This window comes from Alexandromys fortis, unplaced genomic scaffold, assembly GCF_014885135.2.
Source record: "Alexandromys fortis isolate MF-2015 unplaced genomic scaffold, M_Fortis_MF-2015_v1.1 scaffold_9, whole genome shotgun sequence".
Classification (NCBI taxonomy): domain Eukaryota; kingdom Metazoa; phylum Chordata; class Mammalia; order Rodentia; family Cricetidae; genus Alexandromys; species Alexandromys fortis.
The window spans coordinates 14,548,716-14,576,690 of NW_026067892.1; the positions used below are offsets into that span (position 1 = coordinate 14,548,716).

At 36.4% G+C, this 27,975-nt stretch overlaps 1 protein-coding gene across 3 annotated transcripts in view; it reads right to left on the reverse strand.

Annotated features, from left to right (window-relative positions):
• Jmjd1c (jumonji domain containing 1C) overlaps positions 1-27,975 on the reverse strand; it is a 165,386-nt gene that overhangs the window by 96,068 nt on the left and 41,343 nt on the right. For all 3 annotated transcript variants that reach the window (XM_050142652.1, XM_050142644.1, XM_050142637.1), the window contains exon 2: positions 5,603-5,767. In XM_050142652.1, coding sequence (XP_049998609.1) covers positions 5,603-5,767 — 165 coding nt within the window. The remainder of the gene's footprint in view (positions 1-5,602; positions 5,768-27,975) is intronic.

Sequence of the window (27,975 nt, forward strand, 5' to 3'; positions counted from 1 at the left end):
AAAAACAATTTCACCTTTAAAAAAAGATACATTTTATTTTTATTTTTTGTCTTTTGTCTGGAAGCATGTCTGTGCACTGCTTCTGTGCCTGGTGCCCACAGAGGTCAGAAGGCAAAACCAGATCCGCGGAAACTGGAGTCACATATGGTTTTAAGCTACTTCATTGGTTTCATGGAAACAAACTGGGTCTTCCACAAGAGTTTAGAGCTCTTAATTGCTAAACCATAATTCTAGCCCCAAACAATTATAACTATATTAAAATTTAAAAAATTAAAAGCTAAACATGTGCTAAGTACAGTTGTATATCAATTTACTATAGGGCATGTTCTAACAAATGTCATCAGTAGACAATTCTGTCTTTTACAAATGACACAATACACATTTACACAACTCTAGAAAGTATAAGCCTACTTACCTAGACCACTGTTTCTTGTAGCATGAATAATAAAAACCCAGAGACAGATACTGAGGTTCAACCTGAAGATTAGAAAAGCAAAGCAGCCAACCACTAGAGACCTGTCACCTCTACCAAGTCTTCAGACAGAAGGGGCAAGACCCTGTCTCCACCAATCCTCACACTCCACACTACACTGAGTTTCTGTTTCTTCCCCTTAACATTCCTCTCTGCCCAGACACATCACTCCTGTCTCCACCTCCCTAGTGCTGGGATCACTTTCACAGAGATGGGCTGTTTCTCTTTTAGACAGAGTCAATCTTGTATACCCCAGGGTAGCCTTGAACTCACAGAAATCCACCTGCTTCTGTCTCTCCGAGTCCTGGGATGAAAGGTGTGTATCACCACGACCTGGCCAGTGTGGCTGACTAGTATGGCTGCTTTTCCCACTGATCTTCAGGCAAGCTTTATTCATTAAAACACAAATAATATACCACTATAGTTTCTAGTCTACAAACCAATAAAGCATATTATGATGTTGACTACCCAGGCAACTAAAACAAAAGAAGTATTTGTGCACATAAAAAAAAAAAAAACCAGAAAAGGGGCTAGATGGCTCAGAGGTTAAGAAGACTGGAAACCTGGGTTCAATTCCTAGCACACTCATGGCAGCTCATGAATGTCTGCAACTCCAGGTCTAAGGGATGTGACACCTTCACACCAATGAACATAAAATAAATTACTTTTTTAAATCACCTTAATTTAAAAAAACAAATGCAGAAAAAGCATAGCAAAACTATACAGTGCCATGACTTTTTCTGCTTCATTATAATCTCTGTGGACCATTGTAATATAGAAAATTCACACAGTAAATAAGCCATATATAGAACATGACTATAGTACCCATGTTTTGTTTAGTTTGGAATTTTATTTAATATGCATGTGTGTTTTCCCTGCATGTGTGTGTGTGTGTGTGTGTGTGTGTGTGTGTGTGTTTGTGTGAGCACCACATGCGAACCTGGTGTCAGAAGAGGACAGAAGATGTTGCCAGATCCCCTGGGATTATGAATAAAGAGCGCGCATGTGCTGGGAATTGAACATGCAAGAGCAAATAGTGCTCTAAACTGCTGGGCCATTTCTCAAGCCATCTACTATCCATTTGCCAAAAGATGCTTACCAATGATAAGAAAGCACTTAAGTGTTATCAATAAGCCACAAAGTTTTGACATTTGACAAAAAGACTATCTCTGAGATGTCTTGGTAGAAGTCACTGAAAACTGATAAACACAATTTCCTTAGAACATGAGACCACTAAAAGTCTGACCTTAAGCTATAAGCCAGTACTACAAAGCAACATGTGACCTTTAAAAAAATTGGGGGAGGGGGGCACAGCAGCACACACATTAGTTGCTCTTCTAGAAGACCTGAATTCAGCTGCCAATACCCATGGCTGGTGGTTCACAGCTGCCTATAAATCACAGCTACCTCGGATTTGACCACTTCTGTCCTTTGGTATATGTACTCATATGTACAAATCTATACACAGATAATCACAAAACTAAAACGTTTCTAAAAGATCAAAAGAAAACACAAAATACAAATACATATATACACCTATAATACATATAAATGTTTATTACCAATATAGCAATGCTTTTAACTCACAATCAGAGCTTGTGAGACAGTTGAGCTGGTGAAGGTGTTTGCTACCAAGTGTGACAACATAAATTTGACCCCCAGCACCCACAGAGTAGATAGAACTGTGACAACTATCCTCTGACTTCCACACACGTGTGTACCCATTTACACACAGAAACAAAGCAGTTTAGAAATTGCTTTAGAGGGCTGAAGAGAAGACTAAGATACAAACTGCTCTCTGCGAAGGCTCAGAGCTCAGTTTCCAGCATCAACGCAGGTGACTCCACAACCACCTGCAACTCCAGCTTCAGGGAGTCTGAGGCTCTAGGCCTTCACATTCACCTGCACATACATATTCACACATGCACACACATACTACAAGAAAATAAACTGCTTTTACATGAGGTGGTTGGACGGTTTCTGACTGCCTGCCCATGTGGACTTTGATGACATTCTGTCCTTGCTCTGGCTCTTCATTTTCCCTGAATAAATAGTTCTCTAGCTAATTAGGAGTACAAACTAGCTGAAAATCTCCAAATAGCAAATGTAGGCTTAAATGTTTTTTTATGGGATGGGGTGAAATGGGTGAAGTAAGTAAAGTGGGTGGTGGTTCGAGACAAGATTTCTCTGTGGCTTTGGAGCCTGTCTTAGAACTAGCTCTTGTAGACCAGGCTGGCCTCGAACTCACAGAGATCTGCCTGCCTCTTCCTCCCGAGTGCTAGGATTAAAGGTGTTTGCCACCACCACCACCGGCCTGAGGCTTAAGTGTTTTATTAATTTTCAGTAAGTTCTATGAGTTTCAGGAAATTATCAAACCCCAGCTGGCTCTGGTAAGCCCCTTTAAAAAAAAAAAAAGTAACAAGTATGTTCTTGTAAAGACACCCTTCAAAGACTATGTAAGGCAAAACACATTCCAATGATATTCTGAATTTGAGCTATATATTTTCTTGCTTAATTTTTAAAAGTAGGTATTATTAGCCCATAAACCCATAGTAAATAGTAGTCATGATTCCAAATCTAACCTTAGTATATCACATTGTGTATTAAATAATAAGTACTTGAAAAACTACAACATTCCCAGAAGGAGGAACTAGATGATCTCTAGAGTCACACACATCAGTGATATAAATCTAAAAACAAACAAGTAATTTAACTGCTCAGGGGGAAGCTCCACCTCACCCTGCCTCCCCCCCCCCCTCTCTCTCTATCTCTCTCTCCCCAAATCATGTCCCATCTCAGAAACCCCACAAAAAGGCAGCTCCTCTCCCAGAGATACTCAAATCATACCTATGGGGCATTTAAACTGCCCTCTAGAGATAGGCCAGGTAGCTTTCTTTTTGGTCTCTTCTCTGTGGGCCAGAGAATTACACAGGAGCATTTTACCAATAAACCTAATTTTTTTTTTAATTCGGCTTAACTCTAATTATTACTGCATCAGTGGAGAGACTTAATATTGGGGTACAGAAACCCTTTACAAGTATGTTAGCATTGCTTAACTTTTTTGTTGTTGCTGATCCATGTCAGTATGTTTGTGCCACATTTAACTTTATGAAACTTAGTTTATTTAGTCAAGGTCTCAATATGTAGTTCTGGCTGGCCAGAAATTCACTATGTAGAGCAGGCTGGCCTGGAACTTACCCAGCTTCAACTGTTGGTATCAAAGGTGTATCAGTACACATACCTGGCTTATTTTTGTTGTTGTTAATGCTGGGACATATTCATTTAATAAGTTTGTTTATGCCCGTGAATAAAATGAGTATCTTTGTTTCTTGAAGATTTTATCCAAAACTATAGTTCATGGAAATCATTTTCAGTATTTTATTTTCTTTTATAATGCTATTGACTCAACTTACTTCATTCACTCCTTTTGTCTTATTTACTTATTCTATTCACACTGAATCCTGGAACATGTAGATGCTACGCAATTATTCTACTACTGAGTTACATCCTAGTCTCTATTTTTAAAATCATGTTATGTCTTCAAACTGTTTAAAAGCAGTGGTCAAAGGAGATGAAGTAAATTTCTATTTACATTTAGAAAAGCATTAAAGAGTTAACTAGCTATAAAATATGTAAGAATATTATGCTTTTAAAAACTTGAAAGGCTAGAGACTGGCTCATTAGTAAGACTTGCCTAGTGTGCATGAGGCCCCAAATTCAATCCCCAATATTAGGGTTTGGGATTGAAAGTGCCTAACACAGCTTATTCATCAGTTATTATCAGACACCCAAAACACTGTTGATTTTTTTAACATTTTGCTTTCTAGAATTTTATTTATGTGTATTTGTGTGCATCTCTGTGTGAACATGCCATGCGCATGTAGGTGTCCGCGGGTAAGAAGAGACCTTTGGATCCCCTAGGACTGGAGTTACAGGCAGTTGCGAACCACCCAAAATGGGTGTTCAGAACAAATCTCAGGTCCTCTAGAAGAGGCTCTTATCTAATAAGCCATCTTTCCAGCCCAGTTTAATGATTTTTAAAGGATATCCACAATGCTAATATGAGAATAGTTTAAAGGAATTACTGCCTACTCATTATTTGCTGTATATTTTGCCAGTAAATAGTAATAGTTGTTAACAGTTATTTTCCTACAAGAATTTTCTTTTGTTCCTAGGATGTCAGACTAGCCTAAAACTCACCATGTAGGTGATGCTCATCTTAACTCCTGACCCAAACCTCTGCTTTACTTCTTAAATTGCTGGTGTTAGATACAACCATGCCTGGCTTTCCTAACAGAATTTAGTAATCTTGTTTAGTTCGTGTATTTGTTTTCTAAAACTGTAATGGTTTGAACAGGTATGGCCTATAAAGCGTGGTGCTATTTAGGAGGTGTGATCTTGTGGGAGTAGGTGTGGCCTTGTTGAAAGAAGTGTGTCACTGTGGGGGTATGCTTTGAGATCTCCTTTATTCAAGCAATGCCCAGTATGTGGCCTGGTTCCTTTTGTTGTCTGTGGATCAAGACAGAACTCTCAGCTCCTTCTGCACCATGACTGCCATGAAGATAATAGACTAAACCTCTGAAATTTTAAGTCACAACTAAATGTTTTACTTCATAAGCATTTCTGTGATCATGGTGACTCTTCACAACAACAGAAACCCTAAGACATCTTTAAACTAATGAGAACTTAATTAAAATATTTTCTTAAACCAATTCCAGATATAAATGAATTCTACCCACCAACTAAACATGTATCACTGTAAACAAGAACAATTATGTGTCACTGAATGCTTTGTAATTCAAGTGTCTCTCTTTCACTTTGAAGTTCCTTTCACCAAGGCTGTTCGACAGTACACAGAAAACATCTAGATGACTATTTCTCAAGTGGCCTATAACTATTTGAGTTAATTTATACCTAACTGGATAGAGCAAACTAAGAACTATATGCTGAAAAATATTAATCAAACTGACAAAGCTGTTAATTACAATAGTGCTTTGAAACTTCTGCCAGATCAAAAAATTTTCAGGAATTTAAACTATAGCTGGCCAGACACATCTCAATTTACATTTGATGCTTATTCATCTTAAACAAACAACTGAAAACACTTAATAAAACATGAACATATCTTACCAGTGCAGGCCACTGAATTTGTCTGCTCTTTGATCCCTGAGTCTGGCTAGGGTCGTTTCTTTTGGCCCAGATTAAGTGGTATTCCACCAAGAAAGTTGAAAAATCTTCATAAACTTTAACCCACTCCCGTTTATCCCATTCAAGGTCATCAAATTCCACATACACCTATAGGAAAAAAAAAAAGAACATACCATTTTATGAGCAACATACAGCAATGATATTAACCCATGAAAAAAATTAGATAAGACATTATTAACATAACTTTTGAGGTTTGGGACATAAGGTCTTGGTATAATATAGAGCAGAGTGGTCTCAAACTTGTTATCCTCCTGTTTTTACTTCCCAACTGCTGGAGCTTTGTAGTGCTCTCTTAGAACAAGCATCCTACTTATTACTTTGACAAGGAAATAAATCATAAAGGACTACATGGTAAGAAAAGTAATTCAAAAATGCTGATCAGCACATATTAGCCAACATATCTGAAACACACACTAAATATCTATGTGTAACTGACCATTCTAATAGTGCAGCTTGGGAAGCATTTTCCAAAATAAACAGGCAGCTAGAGGTACAGTTTAGTAGTTTAGAGTATATAATTCAATACAAAAGGCCCTGAAATCTCATCATTAGAAAGAAGAAAAGGCAAACAAAATACATTAGGCTTTGCAAACCATCCTATCCTTGAGGTAAACAAATAACATATAAACTGAAATTGGCATAAAATATTATTCACAAAAGTTAGTAAAAAAAATTGCTCATAATATACAAGTCAATCAACATAATAAACCACATTAATAGAGTATGGAAAAATACATTTTTAATGATACAGAAAACATTTGGAAAAACTTAATAATCTTTCATGGGAAAACAGCAACAACAAAACAGCAGATCGTTCTGTTCACGGCTATTGCTGGTTTTTTTTTTTTTCTTATTAACTATAAGATCCTTTGAGGCAAGAATTAGTGTGTTTTCTTTTTTTATTTGTTTTAATTTATATTGCCTAATTGTTGCACCTGCAAACTAAAGCAGTCAGTAACTTTCTGTGTAAACTATATCACAACAATATAAATGACTAAGAAAAGATAAGTATGTGTATGCTTAAATATAGCTGCTCTTTTTGCTGATTAAACATTGTGTTCATGATTATATAAGAAAGGAAAAAGAAGATTCCATTATATACAAACATTTGCAACTTTATAAAAACTAATCACTAGGATGCTAAGAATTCAGAAGAACTTGGGTTGGGGGGCTGCTTGAACAATCATGCCTATTAATGTGATGACAAGATTAAAGATAAAAGAATAATTGGAAATTATTTCATAATGAACATATTTTAAATACACCCTGAGATATCAGAACAATGAACTCTAAGATCTGGCCCCTTGGTAACTGAGATGACTACACTCTGCTTTAATAATCTTTTTGTTATTTTTGGAGACAAGGTCTCGTAATTTAACCTCACTAGCTTTGAAACTCACAGGAACCCCCGCCTCACCTCCCAGGTTCTGGGATTACAGGCATGAGCTACTATACCCTGCTATTTAGTGATTTTTTTTTAACCTAGTGTAAATAACTGCAAGTAGATTATACCCACTTGGTATAATATAGACCTCATATTGCTTTATTTACATGAAGTGAAAATGAACTGCATGGCTTGGAGAAATCTGTCTTGTGGTTTATTCAAAACCAAATAGCAACCTCATCCTAATGCTGTTTAACCACAAAAAATACTTCATACTAAAAATAAGATGCCTGGTATCATGGAGCATGCCTTAAGCCTGGTACTGGGAGGCAGAGGCAAGCAGATCTTTGTGAGTTAAGGACCAATCTGGTCTACAATCAGGGATATATAATGAGATCCTTATCTCAGTAAGTAGATATACAATGATATATGTGCTAGACTACATTACCATTCCCCTATATATATATATATGTGTGTGTGTGTGTGTTACTTATAATCATATTCATGTTCTCATTTATAAAATAGACACCAGAAGAAGTTAAGTCATGAAATGTTAAGTAACAAACACCCAACTTTTATATAATTCCTTCACTAGTAGTTTCATTGTACTACATCACCACCACCGAGTTTATCCATAAAGTTTTCTCTGATTTGCTACTGAAATACTAAGAAAAATATTCTAGAAAGAAATATAGAAAACAATGAAAGATAGTTGCTGTAAGATTCATCTATGCATTGATCTAAATGAATAATTTTATAAGAAGAAATCAAAAGGGTCTGCTATGAACAGATGCTCAAAAAATTCAAATCAAGCTAGCGAGGGATGTAGCTCAGTAATGAACATTTGTTTAGCATGTCCAAGAACCTGATCTCTAGCACTGCAAAAGGAAAGAACAGAGAACAGATGCATGCAGAACAGGATAATTTGGCATCTCAACATTTGAACATTTTTTTGTACTTAACCAAAACATCAAAAGAACTGAGGCTCAAATGAAGTCCAAATGATATCTGCAACCTCCAAGCCCTAATTCTCATAGAACACAATATATATTGGTATATACGGGCAACATAACTACAATGGGTTTGCAATAACCCTTAAAAGTCACCTTTTTTAAAGATTATTTATTATGTATACAGTGTTTTTGCCTGCATACTTGTGTACAGGCCAGAAGAGGGCACCAGATCTCATTTTAGGTGGTTGTGAGCCACCATGTGGTTGCTGGGAATTCAACTCAGGACCTCAGGAAGAGCAGCCAGTGCTCTTAACCTCTAGGTAATCTCTTCAGACCATTAAAATCACCTTTATTAATCTTAGGTGGGACACAGGAGAGGAATGGCAAATAACATGGCACCCTTACAATAAGCTTTAAAAAGACTTAGTTGGCACTTGTTACATAAACCGGGCTATTCTCCTGAATAGCTCGGGTTAAAGGCATGCACCACATCTGGCTTGCCACATTTTTTTTTAGGGTAACATGCTTGACAAGGACGACAAGCTCCAACTTTTAATTAATAGATAAGATTTTTGAACTTCAAATTTCTTTCTGAATATATCTTTAAAATCCTCTTCAGAAAAAGTGTTCAATTTAGCATGAATTTACTTTTTGAGATAGTATAACCAAAAACTTCAGATGATGATAGTGCTCGGAAAGGCATCTCACTTAACATGCAGAGCCTGCAGACCCTAGATGGATAGAGAAATTCTTATGTAACCATCCAGACATGAACGGCTATACTGAATACTGTTAGACTGCCAAAACTCACAATTAATAGGATATACTTAATACCTTGGAAGATGATGATAGTAAATTTAAAAAAAAAAAAAAGTCATTCCATTCTGGTAGTGATTTTAAATGACCTTTTTCTAAAAATGTTGACCATGGGGGCTGGAGAAATGGCTCAAGCAGTTAAAAGCACTTGCTGCTCTTCCAGAGGACCCAGATTTGATTCCCAACATCAACATGGACGCACACAGTCATCTGCAGCTCCAGTTCCAGGAATTAGAAACCCTCCTCTGTACTCCATGGGGACCAAGCACAAGACTCAAAATACAGGCAGGCAAAACACCCACACTGATAAAATAATGCAATTAAAAATATTTTTATGTTGACAAAAGAATCATCTTTTGACTAATATCAAGTATAAAAGTATGAGCTAATTTAAAGTTGAAGGAAAAGTACATAAATAGCCTTCATTTAAACATCAAGCAATCTATACCTTTTGGTTTATAAGTACTGATTAGACATATCTATAAACCCTGACAGAAGTCAATTATTAACATGTAGAGAACAATTTGCAGCTGGGTGAGCCAGTGGGCCGGTCTAATAGAGACTGACATCCGCACAAGTGATAATTTGCAGCAGAAGCTAGACCTTCGAGAGAAAGGTGTTGATTTCTAAAGCCTGCGTTGGAATAGCATATTTAACTGGGTCTATTCCAGGCCCTGTTTCTAACACTAGGCTGTCTTGTGATGACTAATACTGACTGCAAACTGTTAAAGGGTTTCCAGAATGGGTTAACTGAGGTGGGAAAGGCCACAGGAAATGTAGACAGCACCACTGCTATCTGTTTTCTGACTGAGGATGCTGCGTGAACCTCACTCTCATGCTACTATGCCTTCCCCGTCCAGGGTGGATTAGACTATGAGGCAGAATAAACCCTTCCTTCCCTTAGAGCTGATTTTGTCGAGCATTTTATTGCAGAATGAGAAAGCAGTACAAGAACATAAAAATAAATAGAAAATAAGAAGTAATCTAACATAGTGGAGTCAGCTACAAAATATTTTTACAGCCATGTATGGTGAAAACCACTGCATGATAATGGAAAAACTCAAGGCTCCACGGGATAAATGAAACTACTACATTCATAAATTCAAAGTTTCAGTTTTGTTATTAAAATTAATTCTCCCCAAATTGATTCACAGTTTCAGTATAATCCCAATCACAATCCCAACAGTATTTTCTTTACGTAGATTCTAAAATATACACAAGGTAGTACAAAGAAACAGAAAAGCCAAAACCATTCCAAAAAAAGAAACTGGACTTCTAAAACTACCTCATTTAAAGCTGAATACCAGGTTGGTAAGATGTTCCATTGGATAAAGGTGTTTACCAAGCAAGCCTGGCAACATTACTTCAATACCTGGAACACACATAAGGGTGGAAGAAGGAGGGTACCAACTACAGAAATTGCTCTCTGACAACCGAGTACATACTCCCCAATGCACATGCTCACGCTCACACACACACACACACACACACACAAAATGGTAATAAAAGACTGAAAACAAAGTTGTCTAGAAGAATATTGCTTAAAAAAAAAGACGACAAAATCAATAAAAGAATGCCACAGAATAAATCTGTAATAAATGAGAATTGGTCTTTGATAAAAGTGTAATGGGTAAGTCTCCTCAACAAGCAGTGCAGAGATAACTGGACATCCATACCCCCACGTGCAATGTTTTAACTTTAATCCATGCTTCATATCCTAAAGACTCAAACTGCTCAGACTTAAAAATATAAAACAAAACAAAAAAAAATTAAGTCAAATAAAGATAAAAAGAAAAAAATTTTAACAAGCCAAACTCTTGTGGCCCTTGGGTAGCAAAATGATTCGTGGAAACAGTATTAAGATAATAATCCATAAGAAAAATATTAAAATTAATTTTTGCTCTGTGAAGTCAGTGCTAACAAAATAAAATAGCCACAAACTAGAATAAATTACAAATTTATTTGACAAAACATTTGTATCTTGAAACAAAAACTTTCAAATCTCTCAAAAGGAAAGGAAGCACAGAAACATAGGTGAATAATTTGAACAGGTGCTTTTAGTGATGAAGAACCACAGAACTCAAGCATGCAGAACCTCAGATACTGAAGAACGTCAGTTATACTCTACAAATGAACAAACTCATCCTCAGACTCAAAGGAGATGAAATTTAAATGGTAATACTGTAAATTAAGTGGAAAGACAATTAACAGAAGTGATCCAAAATTAAATGACAATCTGGTGTTCTAGGAGTTTCAGATATAAAACCTACTTTTTTCAAGTTCAAAGTTTTTATTATTATTATTATTATTATTATTATTATTAATAATAAAATCCTAGAAAACAGCCCAGGCCCTCAGATAAACTAAGAACACTTTTTTCCCCTGAGATAAAATCTAGCTACTTGGCCCGCTCAGTCTGGACTTAAATTTCCCACAATCTCCTGATTCAGGTTGCTGAGTGCTGAACTTACAGACATGAACTACCATGCTCAGCTATACTGGCACCGTTCCACAAAACATACAGAGGGCACTGGCACACAGGCTTATTGCCGTGTACTCTACTTAAGGTAAGGGTGGGAGGGACAGTAACTGCTGTAGGTACTATCGTTAACTTTCATTTGTTCAAAGGTCCACACACTCCAACTAGTTGACATGCCTCTCAAGTTAGCTTTGTTAAAAGGTTTCCACCTAATGCTTTCCTGCTGTGATTATATTACTAAAGAAATCAAGTCATTAGTTCCTTATAATCTTCATTTATCTATATTTTGCTGACTACTCAATGTGCTTTGTTTAATTGTGTGTGTCTGTCCTTGACCTCCTGTAATTGTTCAATATGGTCTTACTCCAATTCAGGATGAATAGAGAACTACCAAACAAAAAGCACTGTATATTAATACACACTAGTTTGTCACAGTGGCACACACTTGTAGTTCCATCAGTCCTAGCACACAGGAGGGTGAGGCAGGTGATGGCAAGTTCAAGACCACCCTAGCTAATATAGCAATATCTTCTATCAACACACCTCTCAAAAAAAGACATGTACTATCTGAATACATATGATGTATTTGTGCCAATGATAATTATTATTTTAACTCAATACATCCCTCAAATCTACAAAATGGCAATGTTCTAAATTCTTCATCATCATATAGACTATGGTCTACTTAGTGAAAATTCCCTTTATTTAATGCTTAGTTTCCATAAAACTGGATAAAAAAGATGAATCCTTGATTTTTTTTTGAGTTTCTGAAATAAACTTGATATCTCAACTTCTTAGAATACAGAATAACAAGTAGGTTCTCATTTGTTTAGACAATGACTCAGCATGTATCCCTGGATGACCTAGGACTTTAATGCAGACCACTGTGCCTCCCTGGGATTCACAGCTTTGTCTCCCTTTTGCCTAAGTGCTGAGATAAAAAGGCATGCCCCTGCATGCTTCCACACCATACTTTGCATTTGGAGGAAAGACAATTATGAACTTTCAGTATGTTATTAAATGACATCCTCTTAAAAACAGAAGCACAAGCACACACTGATCTATTTAGACATAGTGTGTCTTATCTACCAGCTGTACCATATTTTAACTTAACAATGTATTAACCACCACAGCATACTCTTTATTTACAATTTACCTTTGGAATACACTATTTGGCACAGGAGCCACACTTAAAAAAACAATTGAGGGAAAGGTGAGACAAGGTCTCACTGTATGGCCCTGGCTGCCTGGGACTTGATATGTAAAACAGGCTGGCCTCAAACTCAGAGAGATCTACCTGCCTCTGCTGAGTGCTGGACCTGAAGGCTAAGAACCAGAAAGGTTATACAATCTGCCCAGCAGCATTATATAACTAATACATGACAGAGCCGAAACCCAAGCTGGAATCAATTTTTTTTTTCTTTTTCTTTCTTTCCCCCCATTTTCAAGACAGAGTGTCTCTGTAGTTTTGGAGCGTGTCCTGGTATTCACTCTGTAGACCAGGCTGGCCTTGAATTCACAGAGATTTGTCTGCTCCTAAGTGCTGGGGGTAGTAGTGCACACCTGTAGTCCCTGGAGTCAACTTTTATAACGCCACATACTAAGTTTAAAAGTAAGCATTAATCATTAATATGTTTAAGAGACCAAAATGCAAAAATTATACTTTAATTATACAGATATGAACAATTCTAATAACATGTGGGAGAATAACTTCCCTATTAAAGAATGAACTCTAAAGTAAAAGTTATATTACTATTTGGCTTTCTAGGGCCTCATATATGTAAATAATTTTATAAATGTTAGTGAACTGAATAAATGAAAAGATGAGTGGGTGAATAAACAAATGTAGGCACATGGGTGGTAATATGGTGCACTGGTAGAACATTTGCCTGGCATGCTCAAGTCCCTGGGTTCAATCTCTAAGACTTTACAATAAATGAAGGTTCAGAGTGCCTGGATTCAGATTTTAAAAGTACATAAAACAGAGAGAGAGAGGGGGGGGGGGAAGGGAGGGNGGGAGGGAGGGAGGGAGGGAGGGAGGGAGGGAGAGAGAGAAAGAGAGAGAGAAGGCTTACAATGATCTAAGGCCATCAAACCGCATCAGACATCCAAAAACTCAAGACTGGAAAGGACTCAGCAGTTACGAGCATTTATTGATCTTACTAAGGACCCATCTTTGGTTCCCAAGACCCACATGGTAGCTCTAATTCCATCTAAACTTTAGACAGACATAGAGAAACGTGTGTACATGTACAAAAATAAATTTTTGAAAATGTTTATATTGAGCTAATTTTATCTTATTAGAATTAATGTTAAATTTTCATTATCAATTAAAATCCTTTGTTTAGGTGATTAAGGTAACTAGTATCCACATTTTTTAAAGAGAAAATATTATTAAAAAAACTAAAAATATATTTAGGAGCAAAATGTCTAGGTGTAAGCATATTAATACAGCAAATAGCTAGATAAACCTCTTAACAGTCTTAACCAAAATGAATCAAAAGCACCATGTCTTCCAATGTATTCCACAGAGCCCCATCCTGACTCATTAGATATACACCAAACTGTAAAGTGAACAAAATTGATGGATTATAAAGATTCCATGAAAAAAATAAGACTGGATAAAAGAACAGAATTGAGTGATACTAGAATATTAGAATTCTGTATTAATAAATGCATAATTATAATGTATGAATAAGTATAATGCATATAATTAGATAGTAGAATCACAACAATAGCAATGATAGTTAATGAAATAAAGGAAGTTAAGCTAAACCCAGAGCTGGGAAATTCCAATAACAATCTACCACAGAGACACCCCCAAAAGTTAAGAAGCTGTCTGGGGTAAAGTATAGCTGATATTAAAAACTGGGTACAATTTATACTAGCAGCAGTGTTTAAGCAGTGCCTTTTCCATCCCAGACTAATACTCTTATTCTGCTAAAAGAGGTTCTTTCCCTAGAGAAGTTTACCAGTGGGTCTCTAGAATAGAGATAGTCAATGAAGTGGTGGAAAATGTTTCCTGAAAAGGACAGTTAAACAAGTTTCAAAAATAAAATCTATTCAGGATTAGCATCTGTTCCCATGTCCAGTCTTTAATCAATGGTTACAACTTTCAAAATTGGGAAGGAAAGGGACCAGCATCTGTAGACACTGCATGCATGTGTTATGCAAAACAGTCACACATAAAACTAAAGTAAATCCAAAAACTTATTTCCAAGTCTTTAGGGATAAGGGATGGGGTAAGGGGTTCGAAACAGGGTTTCTCTGTGTAGCCCCGGCTGTCCTGGAACTCACTTTGTAGACCAGTCTGGTCTTGAACTCATAGTGACCAACCTGCCTCTGCCTACCTAGTGCTGGGATTAAAGGCGTGCGCCATCACTGCCCAGCTTATTTCCAAGTCTTTTGTCAAGACAAAAGTAGATTTCTCTGGGAAATTTTAAGTGTTTTCAAGATTAAAAAAAAAAAAATCACCACACTAACTTCCAACATTCTCAGAGCTCATGATGTGCCTTTTTTACTACTAAATGCAAGTAGTCAAATCTACAAGTTATTTCGTGGAAGAAAGCACATCACAAAAATGTTAAGAGCAATAAACACCTAATACTGTCAGTGAGATCAGAGAAAAATAACACAATCAACAACAAAAAGAGTCACTATCAAAAATAACTAAAGTAGACTTTAAATTAAACTATGATAGAAATTATGGAAAAAGGTTTTAAAAAGGAAACTGAGAACTTCACAGTAACTACAACAACAAAAACCCAGGAGAAAAACATTTTAGTTAAAATGGTTCATTAATCTATACAAGTTTCAGAAAAGGCCATGTTGGGGCAGGGGTGTCATAGAACAAATACACACCTTCCAGAACTAAGAGTCAGAAATGCGCACACAGAAAGGCAACTCTTGAGAGGTTAAGTACAATATATGAAAAATCAACATAGGTCTAGAAACGAAGCATGAATAGAAGAAAAGACCCCAAAAGTGCTTGCCTGAGAACTGACCCCAGGGCCTTTGAATTTTAGAACAAGTGTTCTGACACTGAGCTGTATCTCAGAGGGGTGGGGAAAAAAGAGGAGGAAAAGAAAGAGGAGAATTGGGGAGGAGGAGGAAGGTATGCAGGCATGTTTGTCTACAACTTCTCGAAAGTAGTATCAAATTCTAAAAGGTAATATATAAAGCTTTGAAAACTATAAGGAAATTTAATTTTTAATCTCCAATTCCATTTCCCATAAATTCTAAGTCAAATTCTAAGACATAAAAGTTCGGAAAAGCAATCATAATGATCAAGTTATGTGATACACATCTGTGATTCTTTAGTTTCCAGAGGATAGAGGAAGCAAGATCAGCTTTAAACCAACTCGAAAAGGGTGGGGGTGGGGGGTTACAAACAAGAAAAGTTAATTACACCATAAACTCAATTTGTTGAAATGATAAATTAACTTTTTAACTATTGCCTGTTCAAAATAACACTGCTTATGACGTTTGTCTTTCATCTAATTTGCTGGATTTGGGAAATTTCTAATAGATCTCTTTATTCTCATAGGGTATCTATTAGATGCTACAGACAGTATCAACTAACCATTTTATGTTTTAAAAGATCCTTTTCATTTTATCTGCATCATGTTTTGCCTGCATGTATGCATTGTATCCCATGTGTGCCTGGTACCCAAAAAGGCCAGAAGAGGGCAGCAGATCTCCTAGAACGGGCGATAGATACAGCATTGAGCTGTAGGTGCTGGGAACCAAATCTGGGTCCTCGCCAGGAAAAGCCAGCACTGTCATCTCCAGCCCTATAATAAATCATTTTAATAGCTTAGTAGTGATTCACTGCAAGGATATGTGAAAATGTCTGTGATTCTACACTTAGCGTTTTCTCCTTTTTACTTTAAAATCTGTCGGGCCTGGTGCGCATGCCTTTAATCCCAACACTTGGGAGGCAGAGGAGGGTGGATTTCTGAATTCAAGGCCAGCCTGGTCTACAAAGAGTTTTCCAGGTTCCGGACAGCCTGGGCTCCAAGGATAGACCCTGTGTTGAAAGAAAAAAAAAACTGGACCTATAAATTTTGCTATATACATGCTATCATGGCTGTTTTAAATTACAATGACAAAACCAGAAAAAAATGTCAAGCAACTCCCAACAGAACAAAAAGAATGACTGTGACATCTGTAATCAAAAGGTACAACAACTGATTAAACAGTTCCAAAAACCCGCCTACTTCAGAATGAATTTTTTTTTCAGAGAATAACTTGGTGTCAATAAAAATACAAAACCAAAACAATAGCCTCTGGTAGATAATGAAAACCTTGAGGAAAAAACTAGCCTTTCTGTTAACCTATTTTAAAGCAACTATCTAACATAAATTGTTATCATTACCTACTTTTTCTTTGTACTGTTGTGTTGGGACTTAAACCTACTCATGTTTTTTAAACCATAGGTTTTCTAAATCACATAACCCTCCTCATCTAGTAAAATGCTACATGGACCTTTTGTAAACACTAATATGAAAGATTAATAATGGGATAATTATTAGCACAGCAATTATTTATTTTATGTAAGAACATATAAAACTCATTCTCACTTGTAAGCAATAGGTTATCAGCCTTTGTTTGGTCCGATGTATATTTAGCAAAACTGTATTAAACATGTTCAATCTTTTCCATTTTATATCCTTATAATTCCTGATATTGATATTATGTCCTTAAGCATTTACTGCTGAAAAGTAGTATCCATATGTATACCAACACTGTAAATTGTAATTCTCTGGAAGAATTACCTCTATAAGCCTAAAGATACAAAAATGGCTACAAACCCATACAGCAAAACATACAAGAATATATTCCTCAAATGTTGTTTAAAATACAGTCTTTCTTACCATATCTAACACAATTAAAAGCAATTGCAAAGCCCTATGGAAAATCAACACCTGCAGGAAAAGATGCATTTTGGCAAGAGTGGCCTGTTCATTCATCATTTAGTTCTCAAACACTAAAGCACTCCTCCTCTCCCTTCCTGTGCACTCAGTGGATAGCTTTAAAAACACAGAGCTTACAGTGTTCTTGCTGAGCTCACACAACTACACAGCTGAACCTATTACTTGGCCTAAAAACAGTCTTTCAGAGAACAAGTTTTAATGTGGATTCAAGTTTTAGACAGAATATCTGCTCTGTGGTTAAAAATCAACCCCCATTGAAAAGTTACTATTTTTAAAAAACTCAACTAGTGAAGGTGCCTAAAACTAACACTAAAATATAAGAAATCTGAAATAATATCTACACTGTGTAAGGTAAACGCGACATATACAGGTACCTTTAACAATTTCACAGTCCAAAACATCTCAAAATATTATCTACTCAACAAAATTTTTATACAGATTTCTGAACAGTGGTCTCTTAAGCTACTGGATTTAATCCATTCTGAGGGGCTAATTCATTTTATCCATATCTTACAGTGTTTTGTTAATATTTTACAAAGTTTTACATATTATGAGAAAAAGTTTGAACTTTTTTTGGCATGTTACTAAACCATAAAAGGCCTGTCAAAAACAAGGGGAAACTGTCTAGCTGGTTGATCATGCTGTGCTGGCAATTTCTCAAACATCTGCTAAAGGTCAGATTTCCACTGCATGGAACCAATCAATGGAACTACACAGTTCTCCTAGCATTCTAAGAAGCTAAACAAAGACCACTATTTTACGTAAGTGACAGAGCATACTTGGCTTTGTAATAAATTACAGAAAAATCTAATGCTTTCTTAGCAAAGAATTCACACATTTAGAGAACACTTCTGAACTTCTATTTGTATTTTAAGTTAAAATTATGTTTTCTGTGTTTACAAAGTATGAATATTATAAAAACTCTACCTTTTCTATTTGGTAAAAACTGATTTTTACTTTTATTTTACAAAAAGTACAATAGGTCCTCTTGAAATTTTAAGACAATTTTAACAATAAATACAGTTTTTACAAATTTGAATACATGCTAATAGGTTGTTCCTGAATGTATTGGAATGCATTCTGCAGCTCATTCACATTTGCTGAATTTCTAGAAAGCACTACTAGCAAAAAAAAAAAAAAAAAAAAGTAAATTCTTTTACAGCAACAGTTATAATTTCTTTCTGTGATCAGAGACTGACATTAGGGATGTGAGACAGTGCAGTGGTTAGGAGAGCTTACTGCTCTTGCAAAGGACTTGGGCTTGGTTCCTAAGACCTACTATCAGGTGGCTCACAACCACCTACAACTCAAGTTTCAGGCTGATGCCCTACTCTAGCCTCTGGGGCTCCTGCAAGCACATGAGACACATAAGCCCACAAATACATAAATAATAATTTTTAATGTGACTGTCACCAAATTAAAAAAAAATTGCTCAAAATACCTACAAACATTCCATACTCAGAAAATCTGAGTATTTATTTAAACAATAACCGAACGAACACAAATAGCTAAAGTTCAAGGAAATTAGAAGTATGTTCAATCTATGACAGGTTTAGGGAGTGTGTATGTTTTGAGACATGGTCTCACAATATAGCCCAGAATAGGCTGACCTCCTCTCAACCCCCTAAGACAGGGTTTCACTACTCTGAAGTGCGCTAGCACTCCAACTCACAAAGAACCACATTTCTGACTTACCAAGTGCTAAGAATGAAAGCACGCATCACTACACCTGGTTCTTTTTCTGTTTATTGTTTTTGTTCGTTTGTTTGTAGACAGGGTCTCTACTGTGTAGCTCTAACGTCCTGGAACCCTCTATTATACCAGACTAACCTCAAACACTGAGGTCTACCTCACTCTGCCTCCTGAATGTTGAGATTAAAGGTGTGCTCTACCATACCTCTGGCTCTTTTTTTAAAAAAAAGATGTTACATTAAAGACAAAATTTAAAGTTCACATACATTTCAAACTATCCCCTATATATAGCTAAATATACTGCCATAAAAGTTTGGTAAGTATATTACAAGAATAATTATAAAGAGTTAAAATGTCTTTTTATATAAGAATGTCCACATACTTAGTATGTGTGAGGCACTAAACTTAATCGCCAACACCAATTTTCACAATGGTGTGCGTGTGTATGTGTATTTATTGGGAAGAAAAAAGACTGACGATAAATGCCAATGCCAGAGCAACTGTAGAAGACAGAACAGCTTTGTGAAGTTGGTTCTCTGCTTTCAACTTTTATTAAGGTTCCAGGAACCAAACTCAGATCCTCAGGCTTTTACTCATCCATCTGAGTCACCTCCCCAGCCTTCAATATTTTTATAATGAAAACTAAATGAAGGCCCTATGTCAAATAGCAATTAGTAGGAAATAAGTGACTATTTGCAACTTCAGGAGGAAGCAAGCAAGCAAGCTTGGGCTGGAGAGATTGCTCAGCAGTTAAGAGCACATGATGCTCTTGCTAAGTAGCCTGGTTCAATTCCCAGCACCCACAACTTGGCTCAGAACCATTTTTGAACGCCAGTCCAGGGTATCCTGTGCCCTCTTTTTACTTCCAGGTATGCACCTGGTGTGCTTAAACATATGCAGACCAAACAGCAGTGATGGTTTGACTGCAAAGGAAGATAATTTAACTGTCATTCAAAGCAAAGGTAATTTTCCCATTTTCATATTAATTATAAAAATAAGTTATCTCAAACTATACCATTTTCACATTAATTATAAAAATAATCATAATTTATCTCAAACTCTATTGTGGTAAGATAGATAACAAACAGGAATCTGCCTTTGTAGTACTTTCTAATACACTTGTTTATAATCCTCGCAAAAAAAAAAAAAAAGTTACATATACTTTCTTTGAAGACTTGGCCACTGCCGGGCGGTGGTGCCGCATGCCTTTAATCCCAGCACTCGGGAGGCAGAGGCGGGCGGATCTCTGTGAGTTCGAGACCAGCCTGGTCTACAGAGCTAGTTCCAGGACAGGCTCCAAAGCCACAGAAAACCCTGTCTCGGAAAAAAAAAAAAAAAAAAGACTTGGCCATTAAGTTACTGATCATTATTTCTGAACCATCTTCTAAAGCACCTACCCACCCACTCACCCATGTATCTACAACCAGACTTAGTAAAGGAAATATAAGGCACTGTGGTAAATGCTTAACATGATGTCATTGAATTCTTCTAACAGTCTTTTAGGCACAATATTCTCTAGCTGATAAATCAGGAAAAAGTCTCTAGCTAAATATTAAAGTCACATAAGGAATAGCTATGAATATCTAATTTAAGACACTAATTCAAACAAGTATGCGGCAAAGTGTGTGAGGCTGAGGAAAACTCAGCAGCAATCAACCAAGCAGAAAACAAGAAAAGGCAAAGGAGTTTGAGGAAGAATGTAAACCACAAAAAGCAGTAAAAAGCACTGCCATGTCCTGAAGAATCAAAGCTCTCTTAATATCTATTAACTCAAGGGACCTTTGTTCCCCTCTGCATATAGTTTAGACTGAATTCTGACAGCAGTCTTTCCTCAACCTTTTAAGGAATTCCTTACATTCTTTTTGGGGGGGAGACAGTGTAACAAAGAGGAGAATGGACACAGATGAGACAGCTGAAAGACCATGCCTGCTGTCTCAGCTATTGACGTTTAGGAGCGTAGGACCTTTAAGAAAGGATGATCCTTCCTATCAGGCGTTAAAGGACCAGTCTAGGCAACATGAGCAACAATGTAAAGTCTCTGAGGTGTGTGCTGACTCTAGAAGAGGCTCAAAAGAAAATCTCACAATGAAATGACCAGCTCAAATTCCTGTCAAGACGTCAAGAATCACCACAAGAAAAATTGTTTTGTCTAAGTCATGAGATCATCAGATAAGAATCCATAAGCAATTCACTGACTTACTGAATACTTCTGAGATACAGACAGAAGTGGTTTGAATGAGATGTCACCCATAGTCTTATATACACTTGAATTGATCATTAGTTGCTTGCTGGTGCTTAGGAAAATGTGGTCTTATTGGAGGAAATGTGGCACTGGGGGAGAATTTTCCTTTTTCTGCTTCCTGCTTGTGGTTCAGGACATAAGCTGTTAGCTTTGGAGTTCCAACTGCCATGCCTCTGCTCTGCCACTGTAGACTCTTATCCCTCTGGAACTGCACACCCAAATAAACACTTTCTTGTGCAAAATGCCTTATTTATAGTGATAAAAACAATACAGAAGTCATTCCTAGTGAACTAGGAATAGAGGTGAAAAGCGACCTTGCAGAGGCCTGTCAACCTTCCCTCTTCTGGTACTGGCACTGGGGACTGGTCCCTGCATGAATGCACTCTACCACTGTGCTCTATATATTATATACACAGACCCTCCTTTCCTGCCTTCTCACCTTACATCTGTAAATCCTCCGCCGAATCATTTCATTTTGTATTCTCTTATGTCTGTCAGTACTCTATTTTCATACACTCCTCCCATTTTTATGCAATATTCCTTTTCTAATCATCATTCACAAAATTCACACAGCAGCTAGTTAATAAAGAGTTAATGTCAACATACCCTAGTAATAAGACAGAGCACTGACCCTTTTTATAACCACACCTAACTCCTTTGTTTTCAGCATCATATTCAATCACTTTAAATTATTTATACTTTCCATAACTACCATCACCTTAATCTTAATATTCTACTCCACTCACTTCCTTCTTTTTATGTTTAGTGTTGTGTTTCTAATTTTTATTAAATAATTATATGACAAGTTCATACATATCTATTTTGATTAAATCCATTCCCCACTCCCACCTCACTCTCAACACATCCCTTTCCTATCTTCTTTTATCATTTTTTGAAGGGGTAAATTCACTTAGTTCAGTTAATGATGCCTGAGTAGGTATGGGCAACTGCCAGGAACTATAGTCTAAGTTTTAAATACAGAAATGTCTCCAAAATTTGCACCTATTATTTATTACACAGTGCTCTGAATGCTACCTATACGTTATAACAAATATGCACAATGACTGACTGGTCACTGCAGCTGGTAAGATATTTCACAGGAAGAAATAATTTTAAAGAATTAGATGAAAAAGAAAAAAAAAAAAACAAAAATACTAATGATCCAAGGGACTAGTCTCATTAAGAGCTCGTCTGCTAGCAAACAAGTAAAAAGTAACATATCCTAAGACATCAGGGAGAAATAATCAATCTGGGGACTTGCTATGTAATTTCCTCCCAATTTTACCCTCACACTAAGCATAAAACTGTCAGTTCCTCTTAGTAAAGCTCTGACACAGAAAACATTCAATGTGATTTCAGCTAGATCACATACATAAAATATATAAAGACAGCTTTATGTGTACATGTATTTGTATTGGTTCTTTAGAGCTCTCAATCCTCTTCATCTCCCCAAGAGCTGATGACAGGCACGTGCTACTATATTTCATGTTGTTCTTTTGGATTTAATGAAAAGAAACAATTAAATTTAAATTTTCTTTAAAAAGATATCCTTTGTAACTTCTAATCATCTAGTAGCATGCTATATGTAGATGTACATCAATAGGAGCCTGGTAACTCAAATGTTACCTAAAGAGAATAAAAAGAGGACTTTAAACAAAATGATGTCAAATCTAGCAAGACGGTTCAGATAGTAAGGGCACTTGCTGCCAAGACTGACAATCTGATCTCAGAACACACACTGTAGAAGATCCATCTCCAAAATGTTGCCCTCTGACCTTCCACACATATGGTGGGGCACAAAAAAAAAAAAAAATAGATGAGTAAAAAGAAAGCAATGGCACAAAAATTTTTGAAGTGCCAAACAGTCTTGGCTGGACTTCCAGTCAACAGATAGGTCCAACTCTTGCCTGCTCTTTATGTGCTAGGCCATTAAGTCAACTTGTCAGCAAAAGTAATGCAATGCTTCTCTAACTATCCTTTAATAGCTACAGCACAAGTTTAACTACATATTATTATGTAATAAGAACCTTTAATTTTGGGATGGTTCCCATTCCTGCCACAAAATATATCCTACCTTCTCTGACATGACTTCTTTTACTCTCTGACAATTAACTATCAAGAATTAGGGATAGACTCCACTGGATAAAAGCTCAGTCCTCACCACACACACTATTGAGAGTTTGTGTAGAAAGACTAACTTCATGCTAATGTCTTGTGGAAATTATCATTTACATTTTAAAGGGATGGAATGGAATTTTCATGTATAGGAAGCTTTTTTTAAAACTGATATTCCAATTCAAAATAGGGGGCGCTAACTCCTATAGTACTGTACTCACTTTAGATACTACAGGAAAGTATAGATTTACTCAAATATCTCTGCAACCAATTACTAGCTATAAAAATAAGAAATTCCACAACCACCTCCCTTCTCTGATTTAGTAATTTACTGAACAATTATCAAAAGTTAGGAAAGTAATTACAATTACTGATTTATTACAAAAAACAATCTAGTAACTGTCAACTAAAAGAAACAAAGAACAAGGAGTATTTCCATGCCCTCCACCATTATGCTCATCCTTTCAATACACTGCGTTTTTCAACATGGAGCTTCCCAAGCCCACCTGTCATCTAGGAGTTTGTAAGAGCAGCTTTCTCAAAGGTCAAGACTATGGCTAATGAGGATGAACTACCTCTACCCCCTCTCCAATGCTTCAGGCATTATGAAGTAAGAATGAGAGTTCAACTTTTAAAAAAAAACTTTATTTTTTAAAATATATATATTTATTATGTATATAGTGTTCTGCCTGCATGTGTGACTGCACACCAGAAGAAGGCACCAGATCTCATTACAGATGGTTGTGAGGCACCATGTGGCTGCTGGGAATTGAACTCAGAACCTCTGGAAGAGCAGTCAGTGCTCTTACCCTCTGAGCCATCTCTCCAGCCCAGAGTTGAACTTCTAATCAAGGTGTGGTTCTTCTGATGATCAATGCTTATCCTGAAGCTATGTAGAAGCCTACCAAGGGTCTTCTCATAGAACAAGATTCTCCTATAACCATTTTATCTCAAAAAATGCCCAAAGTATTCAGTATTCTGCATTAGAAACACAAACAACAAATATTTATTTATTATGCCACAACTGTGTAGATACTGGCTAAATATGTTAATCATCTTTCTTCATTCTAAGTAGCACTGAAGAGTTTACTTTGTTGACTAATAACTTTTAGTATTTATATATTCAAACACCTTTACTAAGACTCAATATATGTAGCACAAATTCTAATTCGTCTTAATAATAGAAACCCAGAGTCAGATATAGGGGTTAATGCTGAAGATCAGAGAAGCAAAGATGCCAGCCACTAGAGAATTCTATTACCTCCTTTGGTCAGACCAAAGGAGCAATCTGTCCTCACACTTCATCCTCAGACTGCAACTGTCTCCACTAAACCTCAGACTGCACTGAGCTCCTGTCTCCTGTCTTACATCCTCTCTCCGCCCAGCCACCTCCCTAGTGCTGGGATTAAAGGCATGGGATCCCAAGTGCTAAATCACCTTTGTATGAGCTCTGTTTCTCTTTTAGACAGATTCAATCTAGTATAGCCCAGGATGGCCTTGAACTAACAGATTCCCTCAGCCTCTGTCTCCCAAACCCTGGGATTAAAGGTGTGTGCCACCACTTCCTGACCTATAGTGGCTTAGCTCTGCACTTTGATCTTCAAGCATGCTTTGTTAAAAATAAACAAACATATATAGATATATAGATATAGATATACATATATAGATGTAGTTGAGTTTCCTGATTTCATTCATGAACATTACAAAATTCACTGAGTTTATTAGGTTTTTTGTTATTAATGTATCCCAAAGAATTCAAGAAAATATTGATCATAGAAAAGGATTGCTATAGACAATCCCATCATATCATATCTCTTTTGTTACAATACTAATTCATATCACCATTATATTTTGCCTAGATCATCCATTATCTTTCTAACTGGTTCTAGTAGCGCATTAATTAGTTTCTAGTAGGTAGAGGCACCTAACTGCCTAACTAGTTTCCCTTACTCATAAAAGTGTGTAGTGTCTATAGCAATCCTTCTTTTCTATGATGAAAGTCTCCAAAGGCTTCTAAGCTGCTTAGTGTAGAGGCTTCATAGTAGCTTGAGCAGCATTGACACTTCTCAATATTCCATTCTGATGTTGTCTTCGGTTTACTGGTCATCATGTAGTGGTCCTATTTGCTTTCTGAATGTGCTTAATATGTCTTGCATATTAAGGGGAGGGGAGGGGAAGGGAGGGGGAGGGAGAGGAGGGAAGGAAATGGGGATATAATTCATTGGTAAAATGCTTGCTTATCTTATCTAAAACCCAAGTTCAATTCCCACTAGTGCCCAATAAACGAAGAGAAAAAGATAATTCTAGATATACCCTTTTCACATTTTTTTGGTACTTTTTAGTTTAGTTTTGTTTTGTTTTTTGAGACAGGTTTTCTCTGTAGCTTTGGAGCTTGTCCTAGAATTAACTCTTGTAGACCAAGCTGGCCTTGAACTCATAGAGATCCGTTTGCCTTTGCCACTAGAATGCTGGGATTAAAAGCATGTGCCACCACCGCCCAGCCAATGAGCAAATCTTAAACCAATTCTTGGGTCTTCCATACCAAACAATAACAAAGTATCCCTGGGTGCGAGACATAGGAAAAAGGGAGGGGCATTTTATTTTATTTAGGGTTATTGTTGTTCGAGTATATATGGTTATATACTTAAGAATTATTGCAAAGATAAAAACAATCATTTATTCATTTATTCATTCTTTCATTCATTTACTTATTTTGGAGGCAAAGTCTCACTACGTAGCCAGGGCTGTCCTAGAATTCACTATGTAGATCAGATTCACCTTGAATTCAGAGATCCACCTGCCTCGGTCTCCTGAGTGCTGGGATTAAAGACGTGCACCACTATGTTTTTATTCAGATGGGTAATGCTGAATAAATTGGCTTATCTTAAAAGAATTCAATTTAACATTACAATTAGATATATTAAAAGCTAAATCAATAAAACACTTTAGAATACAACAGAAATGCTCTCTAAGGCCTGTTAAGAATTTTAACAAGCCAAATTATTGTAGGGTATAATCAGCACAAACACTAAAAAGAGAACAGTTTGCCACTTCTAAAATGTCTCCCAAATCCTTCAGGGAATACTGTGCTGTCTGGATGCTAGGGCTCTACCTATGGATTAAAACAAAATAAAAAATTTGATGCTAAATATCCTCAAAGCTGTCTTATGTTAAATGGCAGTGCATAACCGCATCCATACACTCACACTATGCTTCCTTCTCTGCTATTCCTCTGAATTTGAAGATGCTTACACAGATGGAGCAGATGTTGCAGGCTAAGGAACATCTTTCACAAGATGGAATTAGTCATGTAGACCTCCATCTATTCTAGGAATGCTGGCTGTTTCTACTACAATGCTAAAGCTCTCTGGCATTTGGGCAGTAGTTCTCTGCAGTCAATATAATAATATCTGTTAACAATACATTAACATAGCAAATAAAAGAACTTTGAGATGATGGTAAAGAAGCCAAACTCAAACATTCATCACTTGATACCAATGTAAAACAGTTCCACCTAATAATAGATACTAACACCGCAGACCTTTGGGAACAAAAAAAAAAAAAAAAGGCATTAAGTAGGTAAGTAAAATCTAAATAAAAACATTAAGATTAAAATATTTTATTTTTCACTTATTCTGTTCTCTGTGAATAAAAGTTTCACAAGATATCAATAGTTTAGTATCACTCCCAATAGATAAGAAAAGATGTACTTCTATGTTTTAATGCTTTAAAAACAGGGTTAAAACACTAAATATAAAGAGGTATAGTCCATATATATCAAATCCTAAAAGAAGCCTCAATATTTTAAAGAAGGATAATGAAAACTTACACATATGTAAAGTTTAACAGGTAAACTACCCACCAGTATACTGTTACTGATAATCTGCCTACTGATACTTATGTCATTTTAACAGAGTAATTTTTAATTTCAGATACAACATGTAAAAAATCGACCTTGGAGTCAAACATAAGTAGTGCATACAATGCTAGGCATGGTGGTTCATGCCTTTAAGCCAAGCTCTGGAGCTCTGCAAGCTCAAGGCCAGCCTTGGTCTATATAATAAGTTTCAAGCCAGGAAGGGCTACTTAGTGATAACCTTTCTCAAAAAAAAAAAAAAAAAACAAAACAGAAGACCAAAGCAAAAAAAAAAAAAAAAAATAGCAGTTATAGACAGATTTGTGAATACTCTAGTGAACGCTGGGGAGAAGGAAGGTCTGACCTAGCATTAGCACAAACTGAAGGTCTCTCCCAATTTGGGGAAAGAGATGTGCAGCAACAAATAAATACTAACAGTCAAGTGAGCTTGCAAATTACTTCAACTGAAGTCTCAAAAAGCAACTGATTTCATGGAACAATAAATTAAATTCTATTACAACAGGTATTAGATCCAAATGCAAGAAGAGGTAGTAATACATTGAGACTGAAGAATGACCAATGTCTAAATGGCATATCTATACCTACATAAAGTACAAGGTAGATTAACAAAAACAAAATTTTAAAGCCAAACTGAGCAGGCAAGGGACTAACCTCACTTATTAAATTAAAAGTGAACTATAGTTAAGGAAAAAAATAACAGTTCAAAAGGACTTGAATTGTGGCATTACAGAATCTAGGAACAAAGATTAAGAAATCATGTAGGACATTGAGCACTTTGGCTCACAGCTGTTATCCAGGAAG